The 26,826-nt window shown below is 36.8% G+C and overlaps 2 protein-coding genes across 2 annotated transcripts; both read right to left on the bottom strand.

Moving 5' to 3' along the window:
• Positions 1–1,340: 1,340 nt before the first annotated feature.
• jade3 (jade family PHD finger 3) lies at positions 1,341–16,332 on the bottom strand. The gene is made up of 12 exons (XM_077198446.1): positions 16,111–16,332; positions 10,510–10,569; positions 9,663–9,722; positions 9,479–9,558; positions 9,183–9,340; positions 8,260–8,450; positions 7,937–8,148; positions 5,954–6,121; positions 5,594–5,710; positions 3,644–4,102; positions 2,969–3,086; positions 1,341–2,626 (listed from the first exon to the last, which is right to left on the bottom strand). The coding sequence occupies exons 3-12, from the start codon at positions 9,709–9,711 to the stop codon at positions 1,785–1,787; spliced, it is 2,394 nt and encodes a 797-aa protein (XP_077054561.1). The 5' UTR covers positions 9,712–9,722; positions 10,510–10,569; positions 16,111–16,332; the 3' UTR covers positions 1,341–1,784.
• A 1,619-nt stretch (positions 16,333–17,951) lies between these two features.
• Positions 17,952–25,571, bottom strand: rp2 (RP2 activator of ARL3 GTPase). The gene is made up of 5 exons (XM_077198478.1): positions 25,152–25,571; positions 21,957–22,625; positions 20,529–20,643; positions 20,329–20,414; positions 17,952–19,824 (listed from the first exon to the last, which is right to left on the bottom strand). Exons 1-5 carry the CDS (start codon positions 25,326–25,328, stop codon positions 19,741–19,743), a joined length of 1,131 nt encoding a protein of 376 aa, XP_077054593.1. The 5' UTR covers positions 25,329–25,571; the 3' UTR covers positions 17,952–19,740.
• Between the last annotated feature and the right edge of the window lie 1,255 nt (positions 25,572–26,826).

Genomic DNA, 26,826 nt, shown 5'->3' with positions numbered 1-26,826 from the left:
TCGTTTTTTGGATAAAAATCGGATAAAAAGATTTTTGATAATACATTTTATTTATAATTATGCTATGTCCTCTGTAGTTATTAAGAAAATGAAAAGACATATATAGGCAAAAACAATGTTTGTTTTTTCAGTCACAAATCAATGTTTAGGTTTCAGGCTGATTTTTAACCAAACTTTGATGATTCTCAACCATTTTATGAAATATATAACATGGTTTTATATACTATTTTACTTTATACAATATTTGTGTAAACATGGCCATAAATGGGTAGTCCCATTCTATACATTGTATCTAATTTGCATATTAATTTGTTGCTGATTTTTAACCAAACTTTGATGATTTTCAACAATATTATGAAATATATAACATGGTTTTATATACCATTTTACTTTATTCAATATGTGTGTAAACATGGCCATAAATGGGTAGTCCCATTCTATACATTGTATCTAATTTGCATATTAATGTGCTCCTGGTTCAACATGCAATGTAATAATGGGAGTAATAACTTGGCTCCTATTTCATAAGAATATATAATTCATTTTCCTATTCACTTGTGTCTCCACAAAATGCCTGATAAACATGCTGCAAGTCTTGTCCACTAAAAAGGACATAACATTCTTCTGAGAAGTTTAATCATGACAAACAACTTGAAAATTAGTCAGGTTTAAATGATAATTACAAAATATGATCATATTTAAGAGTGCTAAATTTGCCAATTCAGTCAATATGTCATTTTAAAAACCAATGAACAGTTTTCAGTCAAACCTCCAAACATTTTGTATTTCTGAAAAGCCCTGAATGTACAATACATCCATACTTAAAATATGTCCTCTACAGAGGACAAGTCAATGCCTGGGTCTTAGGAGCTCTCAGTATTTTTTAGTAATTAATATTGAGAGCCCAGTTTATTTGACTGACTCGGCTGGACATTTAAATGCTTTTATGCCAAAACACGTGTACTTTTCTTGTGCTAAAATACTGTCTCTCTCAAGCACATAAAAATCCATTTTGGCTTTATTATTGGGCATTTTTTAATGATCTTTTGCAAACTCAAGAAAGGGTTTAGCGCTGAGAAATGACAGAAAATAGATTTGAGTAAAAAAAAAAGGATCCTTAGAATTTATTCTAAATATAAACACTTTGAAGACCATTTCAGTTGCACACAACACTTTCTTTTCCACCTCAAGCATGCCAATTATAACATTAGCAAAGACATTAAAAAAACAACAAAGCAAGAGGAAGAGAGACTAAAGAGACGAACAGGAACAGAAAGGGAAAAAAAGTCCAGCCAGACAAACAGATCCTCAGAACAAGCAAACAATCATGATTTGTCAGATCAGAGTTCTTAAGTCTTCATTTATTTGCATAAGCATATCAGTAAGAAAGTATGATAATGTTTCAGTACGTGGAAACATCTTACGATATGCTCCACATCTTAACACAAACTACTATATACAGTCAAAAACGGAGGTTCCTTTTATGTACAGAAACACTGCTGCACGGCCCATAAAACCTACTTTACACATGCTCTAGTGAACTGAGTCCAAGTGAAGCTGCAGCAGAAACTCTATGGCTGGGTAGAGAGACACAGTGATATAAATCAGTCCACAAAATAGACCAATCTGCACTTCTGCAATCAGCCAGCAAGGATTTTTTGGCACACCGCACTAAAAACCATCGGCTGATCCTCAACAGAGGAAAACAGAATCTGGCACTTCCAATTACCGCCGAAGGACTACGGTAATTTGTGGCAGTGGGTTTCCGATGCTTTTGAAGATTGTCACCTTTGCACTGACGTTCTAGAGCCAAAAGACAGTTTTGCTCGGCTGGCTGACTTGACGTAGTCCCCAGCTGGACCTCTCTGGTTTCGCCCCCTCCCTCCCTGCCGGCACTTCCCTTTAGCCTCGGGCTCCGAGTCACTGAGCTCTGCGTCCGGGCAGTAACCGTCGCTCTCCTGACACGGTCTGCTGCCCCCTAGCGGCTGCTCATTGGAAACCGGTTTGGAGAATCCGGAGGTCTTGCGTGCGTTCTTCTCAAAGGCCCGAAGGTCCTCAGTTCGTACTAAACTAACAGTGGCCTCCTTGAGAGATCGACTGAAGTGCTCAAGAGAGGTTTTGTGGAATCCACCTGACTGACCCTTCCCTGAAATCTTGTTGCACGTGTCCTTCTCAGTGGGCGTCTGGAAGGAAGTGTCTCTTTGGAGTACGGGCTTTTCCATAATGCCGTTGGATTTCAATGGCCAGGTTTTCTCTGGTTCAACCTTGCCCTTCCCATTGGATGATTGACCGAGGAGGGCGGCATGCAGAGCCAGGGGTTTGCCCGATTGCTTTATGGCCAACGGGGGAGTCCCACCGTCTCGTCGTATGTAGATGGAGGCGGGCAAGAGACCGTTGGCGCGTTCCTCTATCCGCGCCCGTCCAAGAGTGAGCTGCGGTTTCCCCAGTCCGATGCCTCCCTCACCAGCGTCATATACATTGCTGCTGTTATCCGGGCACAGGGGTCCATTAACAGATTTGGAGCTGGTTTTGCCATTGCCAAGCGACACTTTGGGCATTTTGAGTTTTAGGGTTATTCTGGGAGGAGGGTGGAACATGTTCTCTAAAGAAGAGGACACTGGAAGCCCTGATAAAAGCAGAAGTCAGTCAGTCAGTCAGTCAGTGATGCTGGGCAGTCAAAAGACAGGTTATGCAAGATTATCTTTAATTTACAATTATCTTTAATTCATTGGATCTATTTGGCGGCATGAATTTAATTTGAACTCCAGTAAATATAGTCTCCAAGGCTAAACATGTGAACAAATTATTTGCCCACTTATGAAATATAAAAATAATTAGAAAATATATTTTCATTCAAGAAATAAATTAAAATGAGTTTACTTGAACTCAAAGAAACATAAAAAAAGGGATTTTTTTTAATTCAATCAATTCAAACAAAACATTTTATTTTATAATAAAAAACAATTACCTGCTGATAACTCTTGGTTGATGAGCTTGACTTGTAGATTGAAAATCTGTTCCTGTGCTTTACTCTGGGACAGCTTCAGCTTCTCTCTTCGACTCACCATGTAGCACAAGTTTCTCACCTGACAAAATGACACACACAGACACACACATAAAGATCATAACGTCAACGACTCACAACATGATACTGATAGTTTAAGCATGCATATATACTACCATTCAAAAGCTTGGGATCAGTAAGATTGGTTTGCAGCCTTTGCGATTTTATATTTGCAATAAGCCAAATCGGTTTAAGCATGATTTCATGTTAATTGCGATTAACTGAGCAGCCCTAATTTATATTTATATATATATATATATATATTTATTCAGCCTTGGTAAGCATAAGAGAGCTCTTTCAAATAAATTTTTAAAATCTTATTGACCCCAAACTTCAGAACTGTAGTGTACATAAACCAACTGAATTTTGAGAGAACCACATGTAATAAGATAATGGGTATGTGTACAACAACACTAATAACAGACCTAAACTAAAAGGTCTTTACACAAAAAAAGGAAGAAACATGGATGATTCAGGGAAAACTGCTCACAGCAAGAAAAAGACTACTCAGTTGTTGCACATCCTGACCCATGCCTAAAAAAAGGAAAAAATCTCATTCATTATGACGGTAGTACCCACCCTCTCCAGGTCCTGCCGCAGGTGCATGAACATGCGCATTCGTGTGTGTATGCTGTCCTCCTGTGGCTGCTGCAGGAGATTCTCTTCATCTTCTTTAGGTGGCAGCAGAGCCTTGTTAAAGTTGCTTTTCCTCTTTATTTTCCAGTACTGAAAGATGAAATCCAGCAGGTACAGTGGCAGTCCAAGGTCTTGGGCCACTTCCTCAGGATGAACGAGGGTGTAGAACTCCTCCTCCAGCTCCTGAAGCTTTTGCGCCCTCAAGCCCAGTTTCTCTGTCTCAGTCGGAGGTTTATGACGGGCCGGACTCAAACCCGCTTCTCCTGCTTTAGGTTTACTGTGCTTCAGGCAGTAGGATTTGAACTTGACCTCATCACCTTCATCCAGGATGGTCTTCATCTCCAGGTTTTGCTCAAAAGCACAAGTGACATGGAAAGGGATGGTGCAGTTCTTAACCGAACACTGGAAGACGAGAGACAGTGTTAAAAAACGTGGACAGTCTGAAAGATAAATCTAGAACCATTATTTTAATAATAGATTAAATTATTTCTTCAATTAAGACGAGACACGGTAGATTTTTCATGCAGTGGTCAGTTTTGAGATTTTGGGCTAGTTTATTCCTTCAATATGTGTTCTTTCAAGCTGCTATAAAGAAAACATTGAAAATATACATTAAGATGTTTATTTTATTACATTTTGTTTACTTGCGGCAGTAAGTTTCTCGCGTATTTACCAAGAAGTTAGCATTCCAACGCGACATGCCGAGTTCCGTCTGTTTACTGAAGTCTGTCATGACCGGTATTTTTTACTCTGTCATGACAGGCATTTCCTTTCTATCAGTAACCAATCGTGAATGTCCAAAGGGGGATTTAAAGCTAATGATGAAATCTCGTTGGCTACTGCTGGTTTCTGCTGACCTCATTCGCTCACGTGGTGTAATCTGCCAATGTTAATTCATGAGTTACTGCAATTTTAGGCCTTATATGCCTGCCATGTTATTAAATAATCAGTTTTCATGAACTTGAAATATTATATATTATTATTACTAAGGGCCTGAGCATTTATTCTGTTTTTGAGCATTTTTTTCCCATTAGAAATGTTTTAAATTACCCTATTTAAATCTTTAAATGCAGTTTTCTCAAAATGAGTTTTTTTGTCATTCTCCAGTACAAACATCTCCGCCTATGTAGCACCCATGTACACCAAACTTTCCAGTTATACACTTATATTTTCAGAGAGTTATACACAGATATTTTTAGAGGGATTTGTTAATAAATCATTCCTGGACTGATTTATGTGACATTTTTATAGCAAAAATCACATTTTTTTTTAAGGCTATGGACAATATATTTTGATTTCCTAGGCAATGAAAGCATTTATCCTGAAATCCCTATGAAATGTTTTTCTTCATCTTGTGTGTAAACAAAATAAAAAAAGAATTTTGCACCTGGCCTTATCATATGTTCAGATCTATCTACCGAAAATATATGGAAAATTGTGCATATTTAATGAGATAATGGCTAATTTGCATAATTAAACATTCAACTGTAGTGTCTGGCCTTTTCAGCATTTCGAGCTTTTGTTTTTCAAAACAATATGCATAATGAAGGCGATTAAAAAACAACTGAAAGACTGTATGCTACACATTGCGTACAAAAAATATTTATGGTACAATATAAACTGCTTACAGATTTTAATTATTTTATTTAAATAATTTCCAAGAGTTACAGTTCTTATAAAAATATCATGAGCTGCCTAATAATTTCAATTAAATACAATTAAAAATAGACTAATATTTTGCATCCAAAAATATTTTTAGATCAAAATTCTAGTGCATTCGATTTTACTACTGTAAAATGATGATTCTGTGCTAGATTTCACATATCCAACTAAGCAATAATAATTCACTGTCAAACTATATTTGTATTACTTCTTTGCCCAATACAGCATTACCTGTATGCAGGCTCCAGTCTTGAGTTTACAGAGACTGCAGATGAGCGACCAGCGACTGGGAGGAATATGAGAAACTTTGGTGATGGGTTCCATCCTCTCCGGGCACGCAATGCTCACCTAAAAACAAACACAAATTCTGAGTACTTACTTTCTTTAAAGATCCCATAAAATCAAAAGTGGAGTTTTGTGGCAGTTAACTCAGAGACTATCTATATCATACACTGAAATAAAACTAACAAATAGGAGATATGCTGACATAGGAAAGCTAAATTTCATGTTATTATTAAAGAAACAAAATTAAGATCATACAAGCATGATAACAAAGAAGGTGTAATTCCACTTTTGTGATACACAACTTACCTCTGGTATCCAGAGGGCACAGCTTACATGAGCCCATTTAGTGCCGGCCCTGGTGGCCTTCATTGCACCTCCACTTTTGGGACACAGAAGGCACTGTGGGTTGATACCAAGCACACAAGTTCTGCACAGCCAGTTTCCAACTGGCACTTTCACAATGCCATAGCAGGCCTGCAACAAAATATAAGTGTGATGAAGTTTAAACTAATCTTTTTCTAGTTCACAATACTTAATACAATCATTTACTATAGAAATATTACAAATATGTATTTTCTTTCTTATATCAGCATCAAAGGCTATATTCATGTCAAAAAATACAATATACAATTAAACTTCTTACAACATTGAAACAGAAACAACATTACCATTTAAAGGTCCCATATTATGCAAAATTCACTTTTGCATGCTGTTTGGACATAAATGCGTGTTGGCAGTGTGTGTACACAACCACCCAATAGTGATAAAAATCCACTCACTCCTTTTTTATTAATCCCCATAAATCATCAGCAGTGTCTCCCAATGACCTGTTTTCAGAACGCTGTTTTAGTGACGTCACTAAGTACAGGCCCCGCCCACGAGTGTTGACAGACACTGCCGTTCTAACATAGACCCGCCCTGATCGAGTTCACAGCTGCTGCACTGACGAGAATGTCTCCCAGCGTTGTAACGTTAGGTGTTGTGTGGCTGGGTGTATTAATCCACATAGCTCTCTCTATTTACTCCCGAAAAAATCTGAGGCAGCCGCTGCCCACTGAAGACGAGGTGGAATTATTTTGTTTTAAAGAAAATGCTCGCTCAACTCTACTTGCGCACTTCTTATATCTTACTGTTTACTCAGCTCTTACGGTGAGTTTCTGAAGTAAAACTGACGCTTCATCTTTTGTGTTATGTACAATAAACTTTATTAAACTAATCAGTATATGTTTGATCATCATTCGGACCTGGTCCGAAACAGAAGACTTGTAACTGTTAGGCTATTAATAGTGGATACATACAAGCAGATGACAAATACGTTATAACCGTAATTAAACTACTAAACTATACCTGTTCCATCTCTATACAGCACTCTGACTCAGTAGGCATTATTGTCCGACTCCGGGTCGAAATGAACACCGTTACTGAGAGTTTCTGATATTATTATCATCATTCTGTGAGATGAAATTGTCCTGAGACTGAGCGCGAGCTCTTGAAGCTCCGCCCCCTGTAACGTGCTCTTTTGCATAAAAGAGGGCACACACACTAAAACAGCGCGTTTTCCTGAGCACCAAAAAATGACAATTTAAACATGCTGTAAAAAATGATCTGTTTGGTATTTTAAGCTAAAACTTCACATACACACTCTGGGGACATCAGAGACTTATTTTACATCTTGTGAAAAGGGGCATAATATGGGACCTTTAAAAGATTTGGGTAGGTCAGTTTTTTAATGTTTTTGCTCACCAAGACTATACAGTAAAACTATAATATTGTGAAATATTATTACTGCTTTCTAATTTAATATATTTTAAAGTTTAATTTATTCCTATGATAGCGAAGCTGAATTTCCAGCATCATTACTCCAGTCTTCAGTGTCACATGATCCTTCAGAAATCATTCTAATATGCTGATTTAGTGCTCAAGAAACATTTTTAATATAATCAATGTTGAAAACAGTTGTGCTGCTTAATATTTTCAGGATTCTTTGATGAGTTTAAAAGTTTATTTGAAATCAAGATCTTTTGCAGCATTATAAATGTCTTTACAGTCACTTACGATCAATTTAATGCATTTTTGCGGAATAAAACTATAAAATTCATTAAACAACAAAAATATCTTACTGAGCTTAAAATTTTGAACAGAAGTTTATATAATATCTGTAATATTACAAAGTAAATACATAAAAAAAATTATAACAGGATAGTTAGACAAGAAAAGTCTTATGATTTTTTTCTTGACAAAGCATCCTGCAGATTCTTGACAATTTACTGATGATATCAAAGGTCTCACCTGGTGCACACAAATGTTGCACTTGTCGCAAAAGACCATATCATTGCCCTCCTCGCTGTCAGGTGAGCGACATACATCACAGATGACGTCCTCATCGTACTCTATTCCTAACCCTTCCTCAGTCTCGATGGCGTGGTTCATGTTGTCATGGCACTGCCTCTCCAGTGCCTCCATCACCCGCTCCATTGTCAGCTCATCCACTGGCCCGTCACCTAAATGCAACATACAAATCGTACTTTATTCCTTGAGGCAAGTCATGACACCAAATCTTACAGGGAAGTCACCAGACGAGGCCTTGCTTTTACAGGAATCCCCTCTCTTACCCATCGCCCCAAGCTCTGCATTGAGCTGCTGGAGCCAGTATAGATCCATATCATCTAGGTCATATCTGCACATAGCCTCCGCTAACTCCTTGATATTGACATAACCCGTCTCAGTAGAGTCCTGACTCCAGCACTGAATATATTTCCTCGGTTTTGTGAAGAGGACCTCCTTTGGCTTCTCTGCTATTATCCTACACACACAAAAAATAAGTCATCATGAAATCTTTTTTTTTTATGGAATATTGCAGTACTTATTATTATTTTATTTTTTATATTATAAACTTATTATAAAAAAACATTCATCCATGCACACTAGGGTTGTCAAATGTACCGGTACTAAAAGTACCCGTCAGTACTATATATACACACATGTATTTATATGTCTATATATATATATATAAAGGTGACGGTACCAGCATTTCTGCAGCACCGGTAGTACCGAGTTCTAGGTATATTCAATACTCCCTGATAGCCACTGCTTTCAAATGCTCTCGTTTATGTGCGAGTGCTCTATGAGTGTCATAGGTTTTTTATTTACAGCGGGTTTTTACCGGTGTTGAGCACTACAGCCAATCGCAATCAAATCTCTTGAGCGTGTGAATGCAATGGCCTATCAGAGTTGCTAGTCAGTAACTTGAAAACACACACGGTTTTGTTCTGTTTGCATTGACTTCCATAGTATGGAAAAAAATACTATGGAAGTCAAAGGGTCAATCAACTGTTTGGTTACCAGCATTCTTCAAAATATCTTTTGTGTTCAATAGAAGAAAACAAATTCATACAGGGTTGAACCAACTTGAGTGTGAGTAAATGAATGAATTGTATTCACTAACCCATTTTTGGGTGAACTATCCCTTTGTCACATGCAAGATGGTACATGTCCAAAAACCTGTTTTTGCTTGCTTTTATTCAAAGTGACATACCTCACAGAGGGCTGAGGGATGGTGTCTGGACTGACGAGAACTTGGACTCCTTTTTCCCATTCCTGCTTCCATGTGTCCGCCAACAGGTAATAATCCTCTGAAGTAATATGGTGAGAGTCTGGCAGCTTCATGGCACTGATCAAGTCTTTTCTGAACACCTACAAGGTTGAAATAAGACCAAATATCAACCTGAATGAGTGATATGCCCAATTTTACAATAAAAAAATGCATTCATAAGTCTGCTGATAAAAATCCAGGGTCTTAAACAGGTTAAGGTATTCTTCTTCTGTGTTTACCTCTGCTGGTTTCTTCTGAGCAGAGGCGGGGGTGCCCGGTTTGCTTCCATACTTGTTAGAGGAAAAGGACGTCGAGGGACCTTTATGATACAACAACGGAGTGAGCCAAGGATAAATACATATTTTTGTTCTCGATAAAACTTACACGTAGATTACGAATTTTGTGAGGCTCAGTTTGACTCACTCTCATTGTCTGAACTGTCACTGCTGCTTGAAGTCCTGAGTCGTTTCATCCTGACGTATCCTGCAATGAAAGAGAAGTCCAGCTCAAATGAGTCTTCAACTCAACCATGTTCCACTTAAAACCATTTAGGCACAATGATTTCACATACACCGAAACAAGAGATGTTTTCACATAACAGAAGGGGGATAAAAAATAAATAAAAATAAATAGTAGTTTGCTACAACTAGTAGTCCAAAATCTGGAGTCTGGACCCACTTCGGATTTTATACCATTGATGGGACAAACAAAATCAACAAAGAGCATAATGCGATATACAAGAACTGCCTTTTAAAAGTAAAGTACACAGTTAATACCACGAAAATGCAAAGCCACTTGCAATGCCATCGCCCTGATCTCATTGAAAATGTTTAATTTACCTTAAAATGTTACATTTAATTTACAGACTGAAAAACTTTTTGTGCTGTTTTCTGACAGTTTGAACTTTAATAAAGAGAGAAAACATGCACTTAACCTATTCACGGGGATTTTCTTTTCATAATTAGACAGATATCTTGATGTATCATTATAGGATTGTCTAGCAATATATTGTTTATCGCATAATTGCTGTATTGTGATATTATTGGTACCCTGAGCCGTGTATCGTGCATCATATCGTAAGGTACCCTGTGATTCCCACCCCTAGTAGGAGGAATACCATGGTATTCTTTCAAGTAACAAATATATGTAAAAACATGTCATAAACATTAATTCAGTACCATGATATATATACATCAATGCCCCATTAAATGAGATTACCATAGAGGGCAGCTTTAATGGTTTGTCTTTCATTGAGCGGTTTTTCACTTACCATAAATTCAAAGAGCATGCTACTGTTTTCCTCTGCTGTGCATCTGCCTCTCGCTCATGCCTGAAAAAAAGAATAAGACATGAGGAAAGAAGTACACAAAATTAGTCTAAATGAAAATGTGGGGTGGTAAAACAGGCAGTGGAAGTGAACAGGACTGATAGACACCCAGCAAAGCACAGCCTGTACTGCCATTTAATAGGCTCCAAAACCTGACTGAGGGGCCTCCTTAAATAAATATTAACCTAGTTTTCTAGGAGCAATTGCAGCCAAACCACGCATATGAAACTATGTACAGACACACCTTGAAAGGACAGCTTATATTAAGCATAAAACTTCTGATTAGATCAAATCACACTGCCTAAAAAATAAAATAAATCACTTCCTCCTTAAAGAAAAAGATGGATTCAGGAAAATAAAGTGAACAGCAAATAGTTATGTAATTACATACTAGTTGATTCTTTTTAGATTTTTTCCCCCTCACATATTGTTTTGATATTTTTCAAAAAGCTTCAGCTGTCAGACACTTGGCATAGTAAACCTCGGGGAGAAGTTGCGTCTTAAAAGCTGCTATAGTCATAAAAACGCAGACAGGCGTCTCTGACCATTGTGTAGCGACCTTTGAAAATATTGTGCTATCGTTTGAGTTGTTCATTTCTGTGGTAGTGGTGAGGCAGTTGCCAGATGGAGAGGACACTATAAATACCAGACTGGATGAGAAGAGTCAAAATGGAATTTGCATATTTAGCAGCAAGTTGTTCTTTATAGTGAATTAAAGACATTGTGCTCCCTGGGGGACTCACTGCGCAAGCAAAACAACAGGAATTTCACCATCATATCAACCCTAAAACCTACAACAAGACAGGGAATTTGAGTGACTGTGTTATGTAACAGTTTAGCATACAGGATGAGACATTGAAACATGAGGAAATTAAAGCCGTCTCTCATGACGCTTTGCAGACTCTGCTCTGGCTGTGCACACGCAAGATCATGTGTTTTGAAGGAGGCGTAGCTTTGGAGATGCTCTGCAGTGAAGGTGGGATCTCATGCTTTCAAAGCTAGCTTGCTATTGCTATGCTCTCCAAAACTGCCTAACCTACATTTAAAGGCCCACTTAAGTGCTTTGGAGTGCGCAGCTTTGTATGTTGGCGTAATTTCCACTGAAACAGGAAGCTAAGGCGGGACATGTTGAATGGCTCCTCCCCCTTTTCAAAAAGCCAATAGCGTTTAGATTACCTCACAGACTGCAAGTACTTGACAGCACCATGGAAGTTTATCCGAGCAGTGATAATACGTTGGATTCAAAAGTAGAGGTGTGAATAAATTCTTGCCATTTCATTCTTAACCAACGTACAGTTGGAAAACAGAATAAAACTCGAGCATTTGAGCAATCGAACACACATCTCCAACCCTTATTGCTCCGTGACATGTCAACGGTCGCTTTGGCCAGGTGAGATTTATAGCATGGGGGCAGGACGATGATTCTATAGAACATTTGATTGGACAGAAGATGTAATAAGAACTGAACTCCACGGTGATGTCATAAAAAATCTGTGATCCATTTTAGCGGAAGTGAGAGACTGTAAGTTTTGAATGCTTATATCGCCTAAATGCAAATTTTGTCATTGATTTGGAACACACCAGCTTATTCATAACCTTAAGGCTAACATATGAATACTAAAAGCTTAAATTTTGATTTCAGGGGGCCTTTAAGTGTGTGGTCAAATAAACTCAGTGATACATTGAATATTCATTATATATTGAATTTTCCGACCACAAACATTTGAACAATAGTGTATTTGCTGCTTATATAAACAAACAACAAACTTGATGCGTCTAATAACTATAAAGAGACCACTACTATACAACTTCTGACTTAACCAATGGCTTGTGTTTGAGAAGAGGCTGTCTGTTGTTTGCCCCAACAACAGTAGACGTTGGTTTGGAAACAGTCAATGTTATCAATTCTTAACACACTTCACTTGACTAACATAATTCTAGTATGATTCTTATTAATATCATTATCAAGCTGGTATGGATTACTACTACTGTACTATCAAGCATTTCTAAAATAGATCAAATGTACATTGCACGTTTTATTGCACGGCAATGTCTCCAGACTAAGTAAACGTAAAAACCAAACAGTGCGCCTCTTCACTGCTCCATGAAGGACTTTTGACGTGGATCTAAAGCCACATTTGTGACAGTAACAGACTAGCTTTCAAACGCAGAGAAGAACATCTGCTTCTGACGCACACACTCCCCCATTCGCACAGTGCGAATGTTTTAAAAAAGAAGCACTATGAGACTGAATGGCTGCTTAATATCTGTGGCTCTGCATTTAGAAAGGACTGAAAGTGGTAAACTGAAACAGTGAAAGCTGAAACAATGGCTGTCACTAGCTTACCATATTGATAATTAGAAATAGGATATCTATCGGCTCTCTATTTGAAACGTAGTCTTAAAATCCACCTAGAATGAATAAGAATTGTGTGGTTGTGTAAATAAGACTAATTCAATCAAGACCAATTAGGAAGATAAATAAGATTTTTTTCTCTTAAATTTGCAAGGTTTTAAGGCAAACAAGAATTTGTTGCAAGGGGAGACTATCTAATCTGGGCGGCCTTGCATTGTAGTTCAAAATGGCAAGAGAAAATGACAGTCCTTAAACCAACCCCCACTCCTACTGAACCATGATAAAGCAAAATGCTCTGCCCAGACAGACCAGCCCACACCCCAACACTAACAAAACAGACTCACCTCACACTGACCTAGTGTGCCAACAATCCGTCCCATTTACTGGCTCTTTAAGAAATGCACAGTTAAAACGATCTTCGAAATTAAATTTCTCTCCTGTTATTTACCTTCTTAGATTTGCTGTTAATTTTGAGTTGAATTGACCCTTAAGAAGAACTATTTTTAAGTAGTGGTGTTTTGCTAGAAAACAAAATGTTTTGAACAAATCTTTACTTTCAAGCACTATTTTTCCTCCACTTCATGCTTTCAAAGATAGACTGCATCATGAACCAAAAGTATTCAAGTGCACCTGGAGCAATTTTTGATGGACCTATTGAAAGCATACGCCTCTTTACTGAAGAACGAGCATGAATGACACTGGAAGCAGCATTAAAAGAAACATGAATAAAATGAACTAGGACAGGGGTTTTTCAATCTGGGGTCTGAGGACCCTCAGGGGGCCACAAGGGAATGCTAGTGGGTCTGTGGAAAAGTTTAGAGAAAAACTTGAAAAAAAAAGTTAAATAAAATAAAAAAAGAGGCAAGAAATAAAAAATATAAAAGTAAATAATTAAAGGGATAGATCACCCAAAAATGAAAATTAGCCCATGATTTACTCTGAATCCATAGGTGTATATGATATTCTTCTTTCAGACGAATACAATCAGAGTTATATTAACATTTCCTGGCTCTTCCAAGCTTTAAAGCGCATTTATTCATGATTAAAGTGCTCCACGCGTCTCCAGGCGTAAATAAAGGCCTACTGAGGTGAAGCTATGACTTGCTTCTGGCAGATTGCCGATTTAATATGCTTTAAAATATAATTTATTTCTGTGATGCAAAGCTGAATTTTCATTAGCCATTACTCCAGTCTTCAGTGTAACACAATCTTCAGAAATCATTCTAATATGCTGATTTGATACTCGAATATTATCAATGTTGGAAACATTGAAATTGAATTGAAATAAATGAATCACATTTATTTTACATATACTTTTATAATGTTAATTTTTCAGGTATAAATTTGTTCTTTACACATGAAAATATATAGATGCCTTTTAAATTTTAGAATCGGGGTTCCTCGATTGAAGATGGTCATATTTGGAAGCATCTAAAAGATTGAAAAAAAAAAAAAAACTTAAATAGGGCATCTTGTTTATGAACAAAAACATTTTATTTTCTAACAAGGATCTGCTGAGTGACCGAAGGAGAGAGGGCATGTCATTTGTTTGACGTGCGAGTCAACCTCGTTGCACAACAAGAAGACAAAGGAGGTAGAAGAATACTTTATTAAAATGATGTGATACTTTTAAAAATAAAGGTTACAAAAGTTGTTTTTTTTGCCATTTTAGGTCCCCCCAAAAACCTTTCAGTGATCAGCTCATAAAAGAGCTATTTTAGATCGGTGTTCACAATGTAGAGCCATTGTGGAGTAACATAAGCAAAATTTTTTGGGCAAAAGGGCCCCTTGTCTATTAGCAATTTATGAAGCACAGATAACAGAAAACTTTGAAAAGCCAGTTGACCAACTTGAACATGTTGTGAAATCTGCGTGGGGAAATCTTCCGCCATCTGGATACCTATTGAAATTATTGGAATAACTGTAAATGTGACTGCGATTTTTCTATAAATTGATTTAAAAAAATAATATATAAAGTTGACAATATGGAGGGGAAAAGCTGTTTTCATTTATAGGGGCCATCGGCATAATAAGGTTGTTGTAAGTGCCCCTACAATTGACAACAAACCTCTATTATTGAACGATTCTATTATTAACAAATCTTTTAAGTGAAATGATTCAGAAGATTCGACGGAAACGCAAATTTCCCCACCTAGTGCCCAGACTACTGCATCTCGACACCTACTTAAATGCCTATAGTTCATTCTGTAATGTTGCATTAACCCTCCACGAGAAGCATAGCATTTCGCGGGAAGCAGTGGGGGAAACGGAAGCTCGAGGAGGTCATCCCGCATTCCAACAACGATACTTCCGCTCCAAACTTCTGTTGCACGGTGCACGGCTTCAGAATTAAAACTTAAATTTAAGTGACATTTTTAATTAAAATGTACAGAATGCACGGTATTTCTATTTATTTATTCGTTTTACCGGTTGAATCATTCATTGCGCTAATGCAGTAGAATGTTCAAGTGTTCTTGAAGTTACCGAACGAGGATAAATACATTTCTCAAGACTTGAAAAACAAAGTTGTCTGAAAACACTGTTTATATGCAGAACATTTCCAGCGAAAAATATAGGAGAGTAATTATGCAAAAATATAGTATCCATCCATGCACAGACTTAAAACGTTTCAAACACCACAATACCTCTTTATTAACATCAAACATGATGCAACGAGGAGAAATATTACGCATTTAGCGAGCTCTTGCGTTGTAAATGACTATTTCGCAGTTATGCCCATGCTGGGAGAACATATCTGCAAGTTCACACAGCTAAATAAAGAATCGGAGGATAAACACAGCAATGCTTTACTGGAAAGTCTCACTAAACAGTGTCTCTATGTGTGAGCATTATGTGCTGGCGTCCACCATTGCTGTATGCGCGAGGGTTTCTGACGGCCTTGGCGCCAAACTCGAGCCGCCCTAACGTTACATGACGAACACTCTCCAGTCACTACAATCCCTTCTACTGCCATAATGCCACTTCCTGTGTGTATATAACATCATTCAGAGCGTGAACGCAAACATAATGGTATCGCTGCAACCAATATAGTCCCAGTTGTGTAGTGTGGACGTAAAACCTTGCTCATAAAGGATCTGTATGAAGCAGCAGGCCCCGCTGCCTGGATAAACTGGCACACTGAACCCTGTGTGGAGACACGAGCAGTATTGTTCATGCAGCACCCTTACCTCACATCCAAAAAATCCAGTGTTTCGGGACGATCGTACACGGGGATAGACTCAACAAGGCTGTATTCTAGTCAGCAGTCCAGAGGTGCGGCAAATACCCGTATTTTCGTTTTTTTTCTTTCTTGTCCCACTGTCAATATCCCAAAAGCAGAAATCACCCTCTCACCACGACACAACAGCTCTATTGTACTACCCGACCGCTGGGTCCTAAACTCCGCCCCCATTCATGGCCTTACTGAGAGCGCCAGAGCAAACTACTGTATAACATAATTCTTTTTCTGGTGTAGTTTAATGTCTCATAATTGCCACTATGGATGGCTAGGATGTAGTTAAAGTAAAAAACAAAAACAAAAAACAAAACAAAAAAACAGAATAAAATAGCAATAATAATTTAGCTATACCTATAAGCAGTTATCATAGTTATAGTATATGTAGTCTGGGTACCAGTCAAAAGTTTCAAAACAGTACTATTTTTTTTAAGTCTCATATGCTTATCAAGCCTGCATTTATTTGATAAAAAATGCAGAAATAACAGCAATATTGTTAAATATTATTACAATTTTAAATAATGTTTTTCTATTTTAATATACTTTAAAAATGTATTTCTGTGATGGAAAGCTGAGTTTTCATTAGTCATTACTCCAGTCTTCAGTGTCACTTGATCCTTTAGAAATAATTATAATATGCTGATTTGATACTCAGTTATTATCAACATTGGAAACAGTTGTGCTGCCTAATATTTCTTTGGACTTTTGGAACCTGTGATACTTTTTTCAAGTTTCATTGATGAATAAAAAGTAAAAAAGAACAGCATTTATTACAAATAGAAATCTTTTCTAACAATATAAATTATTACTATCACCTTTTTATCAACTTAACACCCTTGCTGAATAAAAGTATTAAATTATATTTAAAAAAAAAAAAGACTGACCCCAAACCTTTTGAATGGTAGTGTTTATTGTTACCAAAGATTTCTATTTTAAATAAATGCTGTTCTTTTTTAAACTTTTTTATTCATCAAAGAATCCTAAAAAAAAGTCTTATTTAAAAAATATCAAGCAACACAACTGTTTCCAACACTGATAATAAATCAGCATATCAGAATGATTACTTATATTTAAAAGTATATTAAAATAGAAAATCATTATTTTAAATTGTAACAATATTTCACAATATTACTGTTTTTTCTGTATTTGTGATCAAATAAATGTAGGCTTGATGAGCATAAGAGACTTCTTTCAAAAACATTAAAAATAGTAATGTTTCCAAACTTTTGACACTGTACTTTATATATGTACATATATATATATATATACACACACACACACACACTATTTAATATAGTTAATATTTTTGCGAAAAATATATTTCTTGATAAATAGGTCAAAAGAACAGAACTTATTTTAAATTTTTGATTATATTGATATTATATTGATTTTTGTAACAATATTTTTACTGTCACTTTTGATCAATGTAATGCATCCTTGCTGAATAAAAGTATTAGTTTCTTAAACCAGAAATTTTAACAGTATGTATATGTGTGTGTGTTTAAGCTTGACAATTCTGATAACCTTTGTAGATTTTATTTAACAACTTGTGAAATTTGTTGTAGAACAAAACATTAAAGTCTCAAGTAATGCTCACCACATATCCCTTCCAGGTTGGCCAACAAATTGTTGTTGTGACATTGCACAGCAATACTGAATCAGACTTTTAGAGGAAATCACAATCTCTTGTACTCAACTAACAAAACTATTTACACCAATTAACATTTGCATTGACACCATTGACATTCATGTGTTGAGATTGTCTATTTGGAGATGAAAAGAAGAAGACGTAACTTTAGACCAAAATGAATGTATTGACAAAACACAGCTTATATTCAACTCTACAAAATTGTCTGGTACAAATAAGAACCGTTTAGAAATAATAATAATAAAAAAAAATGGTACACTGTGATTCTCCCATGTACAATTTTTTTGGGTCACAGGACAGTTGTGCTCTCTAAACGTTCCTGCAAAAATAGAGCACTGTGAAGGAGACAACTCCTTTTAGTAGTACATTCAAAGTATCAGTTTGAACTTTTAAAATTATTTCCAGAACAGTGTTACCGTAAAAACTTATATGAAGGACAAATGTCATTTGTTTACAATAAAATGAAAAAAATAAAATAAAATACTGACAAAAATAAAATAATTTGGGGACAAGCCAAAAGCCATGCTAATGCAAAACACAAAACAAACCATGGCATATATGTTATATAAAAAACCTGATTCAACACAATTAATATTTCTGGCATTTGACATTTTAACATAATTATTATTACTTTTTTTTTTACAGTTATCCACACAAACTAAAAGACTATACAATATGTAATGGAAACATGTATACATGCAAAAGAGAATAAAACACATTTTCCAGCTATACATTTATGGAAAAAAATGAACTAAATAAATATCTATATAATCATTTCAGCATAAGTGATAAAATTGTCCACAGCAATGTTTGATTAGACTAAAGTTCCAGTTCTCTTTGATTTTGTTCTATCTAAAGGCACTTGCCTTCCTGATTGGATCCAAATTACCCAACTGATGGCCCTATTTACACCTGGTATTAAGATGCATTTTGGTCGTTCTGATCGAGTAGACGAGGGAGACATACCAATTTACACCTGGTGTTTTAATCTGTCTCTTTTGACCACTTCTGTCCTGATTTCTTCGAGGAGAGGGTCTATGGGTTGGTAAATGTATGGGTTTTTTCAGATCTTTGGATCTAATGGACAAAATAAGCTTGGCAATTTACATATGAACATGCCCAGAGACATTGGAAAAACACATGGAGAGCAGCAGCTTTCTTTTCTGCTCTGAAAGCCACAAGACCGCACCGAACGCTGTGAGTGTGTGTTAGAAATCAGGGATGGTGAGAGAACATGCTTGGTATGTTTTTCATCTTCCAAACAAACTTGGGTCTCCAGTCAAAGTTTAAATCCCGTCTGGCTAGCGCGCTTCCCATAATGTTTAAAGGAGAATCGTTGCAAACCGCTGTAAGATAGTACCTCCTTTTTCGTATTATATTCCGTTTTGAGATACCCAAAAACATAAAATACAATGGATAAGTGTTTAAATGTTTATTACCAACAAGCAAATTGCACAAATTCGTTGGAAAATTAACCCTGCAACATGGCCTTTAAGTCAGTAGGCAGAGAGAAGGAGGTCTTTTCTGGCTGTCCGACTTCTAACACATACGACCACATGAGCGTTTACACTACGAAAGCAATCCGGTCTAATGCGTTTTCGACTACCTCTGGAAGTGGTCGAAAGTGGACAAGCTCAGAATGTTTTAGGTCTGAAAACCCCGTTTACACCTGTATTTAGCGTCATCCACTTGTGATCCGATCGACCAAAACGCATTTTAATACCAAATATAAACAGGGCCTATAGGCGGTTTCATAGGCATAAAAATGTCAGATCACAGATCAAACTCATCTGGTAAGAATAAATAGTGGTTATAAACCCCTCAAAATGTTGAGATATCAGTAGCTTCGCATATTAAGTAATTTCAATTTCCTAAAATGATAAAACCAAACAAATATAAACCCACATTAAGGTAAGGTGCCCCTCTGCGCCCCTTTCACAGTCCCATCTGCATGTCAGCAAAGTTGAAAAAGTTGTCGACATCACGCGATGACGTATGTTTGCTCTCAGAAACAAATACCTGCAAGAAAAGCAGCAGATAGCATGGACATGAGAAGCAGTGTTGGGAAAAGTTACTTTTAAAAGTAATGCATTACAATATTGCGTTACTCCCTAAAAAAGTAACTGATTGTGGTACTTATTTACTTCATGGAAACTTTTCCTTACCTAGACTTACTTGATTGTTTTTTAACGAAAAAAAGTTATATTTTTGAAAAATCTAAAGTCCCTTTCTCCGCAAAAATGAAATGATCTTTTGATGATCAAGCACACACAACACCTCTGCACCTTACACCAAATTATGGGGACGAGAGAGGCTTCAGTCAATAAATTAGAAAACTTAACTTAAAGCAAAGTAACTTGCATTACTTATTTGAAAAAGTAACTCAAATATTTTGTTGTAAATTTAAATGCAATGCGTTACTTGACTAGTTACTTAAAACGTAATCTGATTATGTAACTCGTGTTACTTGTAATGCTATACCCTCAACACTGATGAGAAGTAACAGCTTCCTCTTATAATTACCTTAGTCCCATTAAAAACTTCATTGACAATGGATCGACATTCCTCCACCACACCATCTCCGTTCAGCTCAAGGGCTACCACTGGACCTGCAGGAACACAGATCAATTTTGTTAAAACATTTGTATTTGCAAATGTACACATTTTTTTTCCCAAGAAGCTGCGCAGTTTAATTTTTGCTTTAACACAATGCATCACAGCACCTTTGGTGATCCACTCAGTGAGGCTCTCTGCATTATTCTGGAACACTCGGTTCACATCCTCAGGGCGCATGGAAACCTCTTTGGTCTGAATGAGGACAAAGCCTTTGGTGGTCACCTGCATTTAGGTGGATACAGAAAAAAAATCATGTATGTTATAAAATTAAAGGTTTTTGAAAATTAGCTTGGTTATCAGTTAGTGGACAGGCCACGATTTGTGTTTTATATTGAGAAGCATAAAAATACGTGATCACTGCTATAAAGTGGCAGATTTCTAAATGAAGTCAGTGACAAAAATGTCACATGACATTTTGTCTATTTCTGTCTCTTCCTCATATTTGCTTTAGTACAGCTAGAGGTCTACAGATGAGTAGACAGTACAGTACAGTACAGTATAGTACCGATGAGATCTACAAGTTTGCTGCTACTTCGGAGAACTTTTTAGCTTGACTGAATAATACAAACCTGTTTAATGCAGAGAGTGCAAGGTTGGATTTAGTGAAAACTATATGAATTCACAATATTGATCTAGTTAATATCTGCATGAAATCAACCCTATTTTATTCTTAATGTAAATGACTAACTTTGACCTTAAAACTTTTTATAATGTGCTGTTTTTCTGTTCTAAAAAATTATTTGATAACACTTGTACATAAATGATTTGCTCATAATAGTACATAAATTACTTGTACATTAATAATTGGTTGATAACTAAAAATATGATGCTCTTATAAGTACATTATAATTATTATATGTTTTGTAATAAAATATTAAAGTGCTTCATATATTTAACTGCAATTCACTTTGATTTGAACTATGACTGAGGCAATTATTCTGTGTATTGTCAAATCAGACCCTTACAACTATGAAGGAAAGCTGTGCCTTCCTGTTTAGCCCATCCTGCTTTTGGTAACAAACAAATAGATTAGACAATACAGGAGACCACAACCAAAGATATTTTCAGACAGTAAGTCATTTCCTTAATTTACGCAATTATAAAACTAAAAAGCACACAAGAACTGATATGGAAGCCTGTGGGGAATTTTGCGTGCAACATCTAAAGCAGACAAAGATAGATAAAAGTTACAAATATGTGAAGTGGGAATAGTATACATCCCCTTTTCTATATATAGGTGGAGTGACTGAAGAAAGCTGATTGAATTTCAGCAATAACATAGAACACTGACTATGAACAGCATTTTTCAATAAGACGTTAAACAAAGAGCATAAACACAAAGCTTTTCTTTAGAAATGCCACATTAGGAAATTTATTCATTCTGATTAATAATCCAGCTTGACTAACTTCAAGCTTGTAACAAGAATAAAATGTAAAAAAACAAATATGCTGCACATGATGTCAGTTTGTAGATCGCCCACTGTCACAACCATGAATGACAATTCTACAGCATCGACTATAAAACTAGGTCTAACCTCATCAATAAGCTTCCGGGCATTAGCAGTTGTGTAGTCCCCAGAAAAGAAGACAAACAAGCAGGACTCTTCACTCTCTGTACGCCGGCTTCCTTTGGTTAGGGGCACTATGCTCCGACTTGCTTCAGAGGAGATTCTCACAGACTTGAATTCTGACTCAGGATCTGGTAGAGGCACATGCTCCTGGACAACTGCATCTTCCGGTAGGAGACTCCAATTTGTCTCCCCAGAAACAGGTGTGAAGTCATGAATATTGCTCCAGTTGTTGTTAAAGATGCTGAGACCTGCATCTTTAAAGTGGAAAGCCAGCTCAGGGTAGTAATACTGGAAGCAGCCAAACTTCATGCCCGTAGAAGACTCGATGATGGGCTGGGTGGCGCAGCACAAAAAGACGTCCATTTTCTTGCAGTCTCTGGTGCGGAACTGCTGGCAGGCCACCACACACTTGATATCTTTGCAGTCTCTGAAGAACACACTGCCTTTAACCGGACCCAACATAATGCAGCAGTTCACACAATCGTCAATGGTAATGGTCGCTGAATGGTCAAATACGTAGATGTTACAGTTCTCACAGTCCTGAATGACAAACTGCTGCCCATTGAGTTTGCCTGGCAACCGACCCACAGTCTCATTCTTAAGGCCTGTCAGCATGAAGTCTTTGGGATCAACCTGCAACAAAAGTGCAAACATGTCAAGGTCAAAAAATGGAGAACTTAAAAAGTGATAAAACCCTTATCAGCAATCTTTGCATTCTGGTTCCCTTCACAACAGGATGTTACAGGGTGTGTGTGTGTGTGTGTTTATTAGTTAGACATTTGATGCTTTAATCCATGTAAACAACTTCTGTTATTTAGTGGGAATTGACCTAGTACATGCTTTAGAACAAATATGTAACCTTAAGTATTTAACCTATAAAGCCTACTGAACCCATAAAGTCTATAAATAACTTCCATGGCCTCGCCTAAATTATCAAAAACTTGATGTATCTGTTGTAAACAATCTTCTACTTGTCTTCTGCCCTCTGATTGACAGTTTCCCCCCACCACAGTGAAAAGAAATCCAGGTTACGTGGATTGGATATGCCAAATTGGCCTTAGGTGTGAATGCATGTGTGTGTGCGAGTCCCAAGCCATGTAACGAGGGTTGGTTTAAGACCTGGCAAGTGGCAACCTACCCCGGAAAAACATTGCCAAGAAAATTCATGGCCATGGAATCACCAAGTGATTTGACTGAAATGGTAATATAGATAGATAGACTTATCGACTGAGGAAATAAAGAGTGACAGCTGATATTTATATGCATTTTATGCAAGTAGTCTGTTATAAAAATCTTGTTGATTTAACATTACAAGCTATCACTTACAATTTGACCATTTAAATAACAACACCTGCACCAAATTGCATATTTTTGACAAGTTTGGGTCTCTTAATAAACTTCAGATGATGCAAATCAAAATCATAGATTTTCCTTTTATAATTTGTCTAAATGTTCAATACAATGTTCATTAAAAACATTTTTCATATGTCAGGCTTTCAGGGGTTCAATTTTAGTCTGGTGGATGATAAAATAGAAAATGGGGAAAAAAATCCACAAATTTAAACTGAAGGAAGGATTTGTGCTAAATCTAGGGAACAGAACATAATTGAGACTTTAAGAGCTCTTATGACTTAGCCACCTAGCAACCACTCAGAACACCCCAACAATCACATAGCAACACCCTTGCTAAAGAGAACTCTTGAGTTCACAGATTGTTCCTGCCAACAAGGGATCAAACCTGAGACATTTCGGTTGTCAAGCCAGATATTTCCTTATAAAGATCTACTTAGCTTGTTGCTAACCCATTGCTATAAAGGACTACAGGTCAGATTCGTTGAGTATGTAAACTCGCATCCTTTCAGTAGTTATAGTCCATAATTAGCAACATACTACCAGTTTATGCATTTAAAAAACTGGAATGACTGTGTGTAATTTATGTTGTATAACAAAATATGAAAGTAATGTTATAGTCGTGATGAAATGGAAGTAGTAAAATAACATTTATACCATATTGTGATGTACATCCATTCTGTGAGTGTAAAAGAATATAGAAAAATTGAAAAATATAGAGCAGGGGCTCAGTTCTATGCAATGGTTGTTGATTGAATTTTGAGATGTTGGCAATCAAAAATGAATGTGATCTTGCAGTTGATTGTGGGTGTGTTGACTCAATTATTGAGGTCTTGCATACATCAACAGTTATGACAGAGTAATGACATTTTAATTTAAATTTTTTTTTAATAATATAGTACATGGATGAATCATTCACAATGAGATCTATAATATGCATTTACACAATAGATAGGGTGAGTTTTCATTTCATGCTGACAATCCATGGGAAACACCCAAAGGCTTGAAAATGTTAATTCCCATCCAGATTTAGTCGGCTACAAAATGAAGAAGTGCTATCAAGTTAGATTTTTTTTTTTTTATATAAACACTTTTAAATTGATCTTGTGGGGCCCCTTGGAATTACTATTCTAATCCATAAAACCAGACACAGCCATTGACAGACCATGAGAAATCTGACTGTTGCACTTATCTCGTGCATTTATTGGCTTTCAATCTGCACTTGAATGCATCGACCAGGGCAATATTTAAACATTATAGATTCATACTTCAAAAGCTCTCAAAGCTTTGTAATGCTTTTGCGGTCGGAGGGGCAGACGGACACACCCACCCTCCCTGTTCTTGCTCAATATAGTGTCATGCATGTTGATGGCGACACCAATTATGTGCTAATCCCTAACACAGCGTTATCTGGGCACGCGCCAGGCAAACAAGTTACGTGCCTCGACTTTAAGCCGATAATAAGCTCTGTCTATAATTTACCATAGTATGTCAAAGCCTATGACCGCCGAGAGACTCTCGTATCGATGGTCAATCGAAAGTAACAGTGACAGGCAGTCAGTCAGTCAGTCATAAACACTGAGCTATAGGGGCCAAACCCTTCGCTTGCGTGATTAACGTTACGCATGTAGTGAAATGGCGTAAAATGGGCTTTAACGAGGAGAATTGAGCTAACGTATATGGTAATAGCTACTTCGGATGGATGGACTTACATTTCAATCTGTATAATTCCTAAAGAAATTAAGCAACATAATACCTTGTCTACGTATAGTCTAGTGAATAAACACAGGTTAAAATGCAGCGTCGTACCTTTTCTCGTTTGTCCCAGCTGTATTGCTTTGGAGCCTCCTGGTTGCTGTTGCTGCCCAGCGCAGTGTTGTCGGTTTCGGGGAGGTCATTGCCCGTAGCGCTCTCGTCCCCAGTCGGCAAAGCCGAGTCTTTTTTAGAAGATTTTCTCCGAGATTTTTTGGAAAAAAAGCACCCCATTTATGGACGATATGTCAGTGCGCCCCTCCTGTTGTAAATGCCACGCGTTTCTGAAATACTATTGATCAGTCGCAGTAGCGCTCCGTCTCTCACCCTCCCCAGAAAGTAATTAAGTATAACGCAACCTGTGCGTGCGCTTCCCGTTTCCTTGACCCTCGAATCAGCCAATCACTACAGCGGACCACGTTGCTAGGTAACAGCGAATCAAAGCCGAGGGGAGGGGGTGGGGGTTTGCGGTTATTACTGATATTTGACCATGCAAAAAAAAAAAAAGAAGAAAAAAAAAGGACATTGCGTTAGTGGGTTGTGTAAACTCATCTTTGCACATAAATAATTGATGTGAATCATACTGGTGATTAAATTTTTGGTTGTCTGCTCTGTTATTAATTTTAGTTTATATTTATTATTCGCATCTAACATAAAAGTTTTTGTCATATATATATATATATATATATATATATATATATATATATACACACATACATACATATATCTCTCTCTGTGTGTGTATACTACAGGCTATACACACACGCGCACACACACACACACACACACACACACACACACACACACACACACACACACACACACACACACACACACACACACACACACACACACGCCTTATATACATACATATAATGATAATTAAACACACACATATATTATGTAAGCAAAAACTTAGATGCGATTAATCGTGATTAAGTGATTTAATAGCTCTAATTTATTTGTTTTATATTTATTGTATTATTATACATTATATAAAGATATATATTTATAACTAAATAAATAAAAATATTATAATATTCAGGGGTTTAGGCAGTGAGGCAAGGTAGTCCTTATTTTTGCTAAGGGAATGTAATGACCCCCTCAAGAACAATGTAGTCTACATTTAGGGATAAATTGGTGATGATAATAATAATAATAATAATGATAATTCTTTACATTTATATAGTGCTTTTCTCTGCACTCAAAGCACTTTACAAGAGGGAATCTCCTCAACCACCAGCATCTACCTGATGCTCAACACATGCCCAAAGCTCAACACACACACAGCTTATTGGTGGAGAGGAGACAGAGTGATGAAGCCAATCAATCATATGGGGATGATTAGGAGGACAGATGCCAATGGGCAAATACATTAAAAATCCAAGGATGCCGGGGTTAAACCCCTTTTCAAAGGATTTTTAATGACCTTGCCTCACTAACATCTCTTCCAGCAGCAACCTAGTGCAATGGAGGAGGTCTGCCATTCAGGTACTGACCAGCCTCAACCCTATAGTAACATATTCATTATTTCTGGGTTATACACTCTTAAAAAGATTTTAGTCATTACTGTAGTTTTAGTACTCAGAACAAGAAAATGATGACTTTCACTTTTTCGTATGGCATATGAAATGTGCTAGCATACAGAAGGGCAAAAAGGAAATCTAAAATTCCTGTTGTTTCAATCATTGTGACAGCTATAGTTTTACACTCTTCAAAACAACTTAATTTT

Source organism: Siphateles boraxobius, unplaced genomic scaffold (genome assembly GCF_051911475.1).
Source record: "Siphateles boraxobius isolate OS27281-9 unplaced genomic scaffold, OSU_SipBor_1 41, whole genome shotgun sequence".
Taxonomy (NCBI): Eukaryota; Metazoa; Chordata; class Actinopteri; order Cypriniformes; family Leuciscidae; genus Siphateles; species Siphateles boraxobius.
Note: the sequence above shows the minus strand (reverse complement) of the source record. Positions and strands in the feature narration are given on the sequence as shown.

Excerpts from the sequence above, each read along its gene's own strand:
- jade3 (XM_077198446.1), bottom strand. The coding sequence starts at position 9,711 with ATGAAACGACTCAGGACTTCAAGCAGCAGTGACAGTTCAGACAATGAG. Across the intron at positions 8,451-9,182 it reads ATCCCTCAGCCCTCTGTGAG|GATAATAGCAGAGAAGCCAA; the intron begins GTATGTCACTTT and ends TTGTGTGTGTAG. Across the intron at positions 8,149-8,259 it reads TGCAGAGCTTGGGGCGATGG|GTGACGGGCCAGTGGATGAG; the intron begins GTAAGAGAGGGG and ends TGTTGCATTTAG.
- rp2 (XM_077198478.1), bottom strand. The coding sequence starts at position 25,328 with ATGGGGTGCTTTTTTTCCAAAAAATCTCGGAGAAAATCTTCTAAAAAA. Across the intron at positions 22,626-25,151 it reads GCTGGGACAAACGAGAAAAG|GTTGATCCCAAAGACTTCAT; the intron begins GTACGACGCTGC and ends CTTTTGTTGCAG. Across the intron at positions 20,415-20,528 it reads CACTGAGTGGATCACCAAAG|GTCCAGTGGTAGCCCTTGAG; the intron begins GTGCTGTGATGC and ends GTGTTCCTGCAG.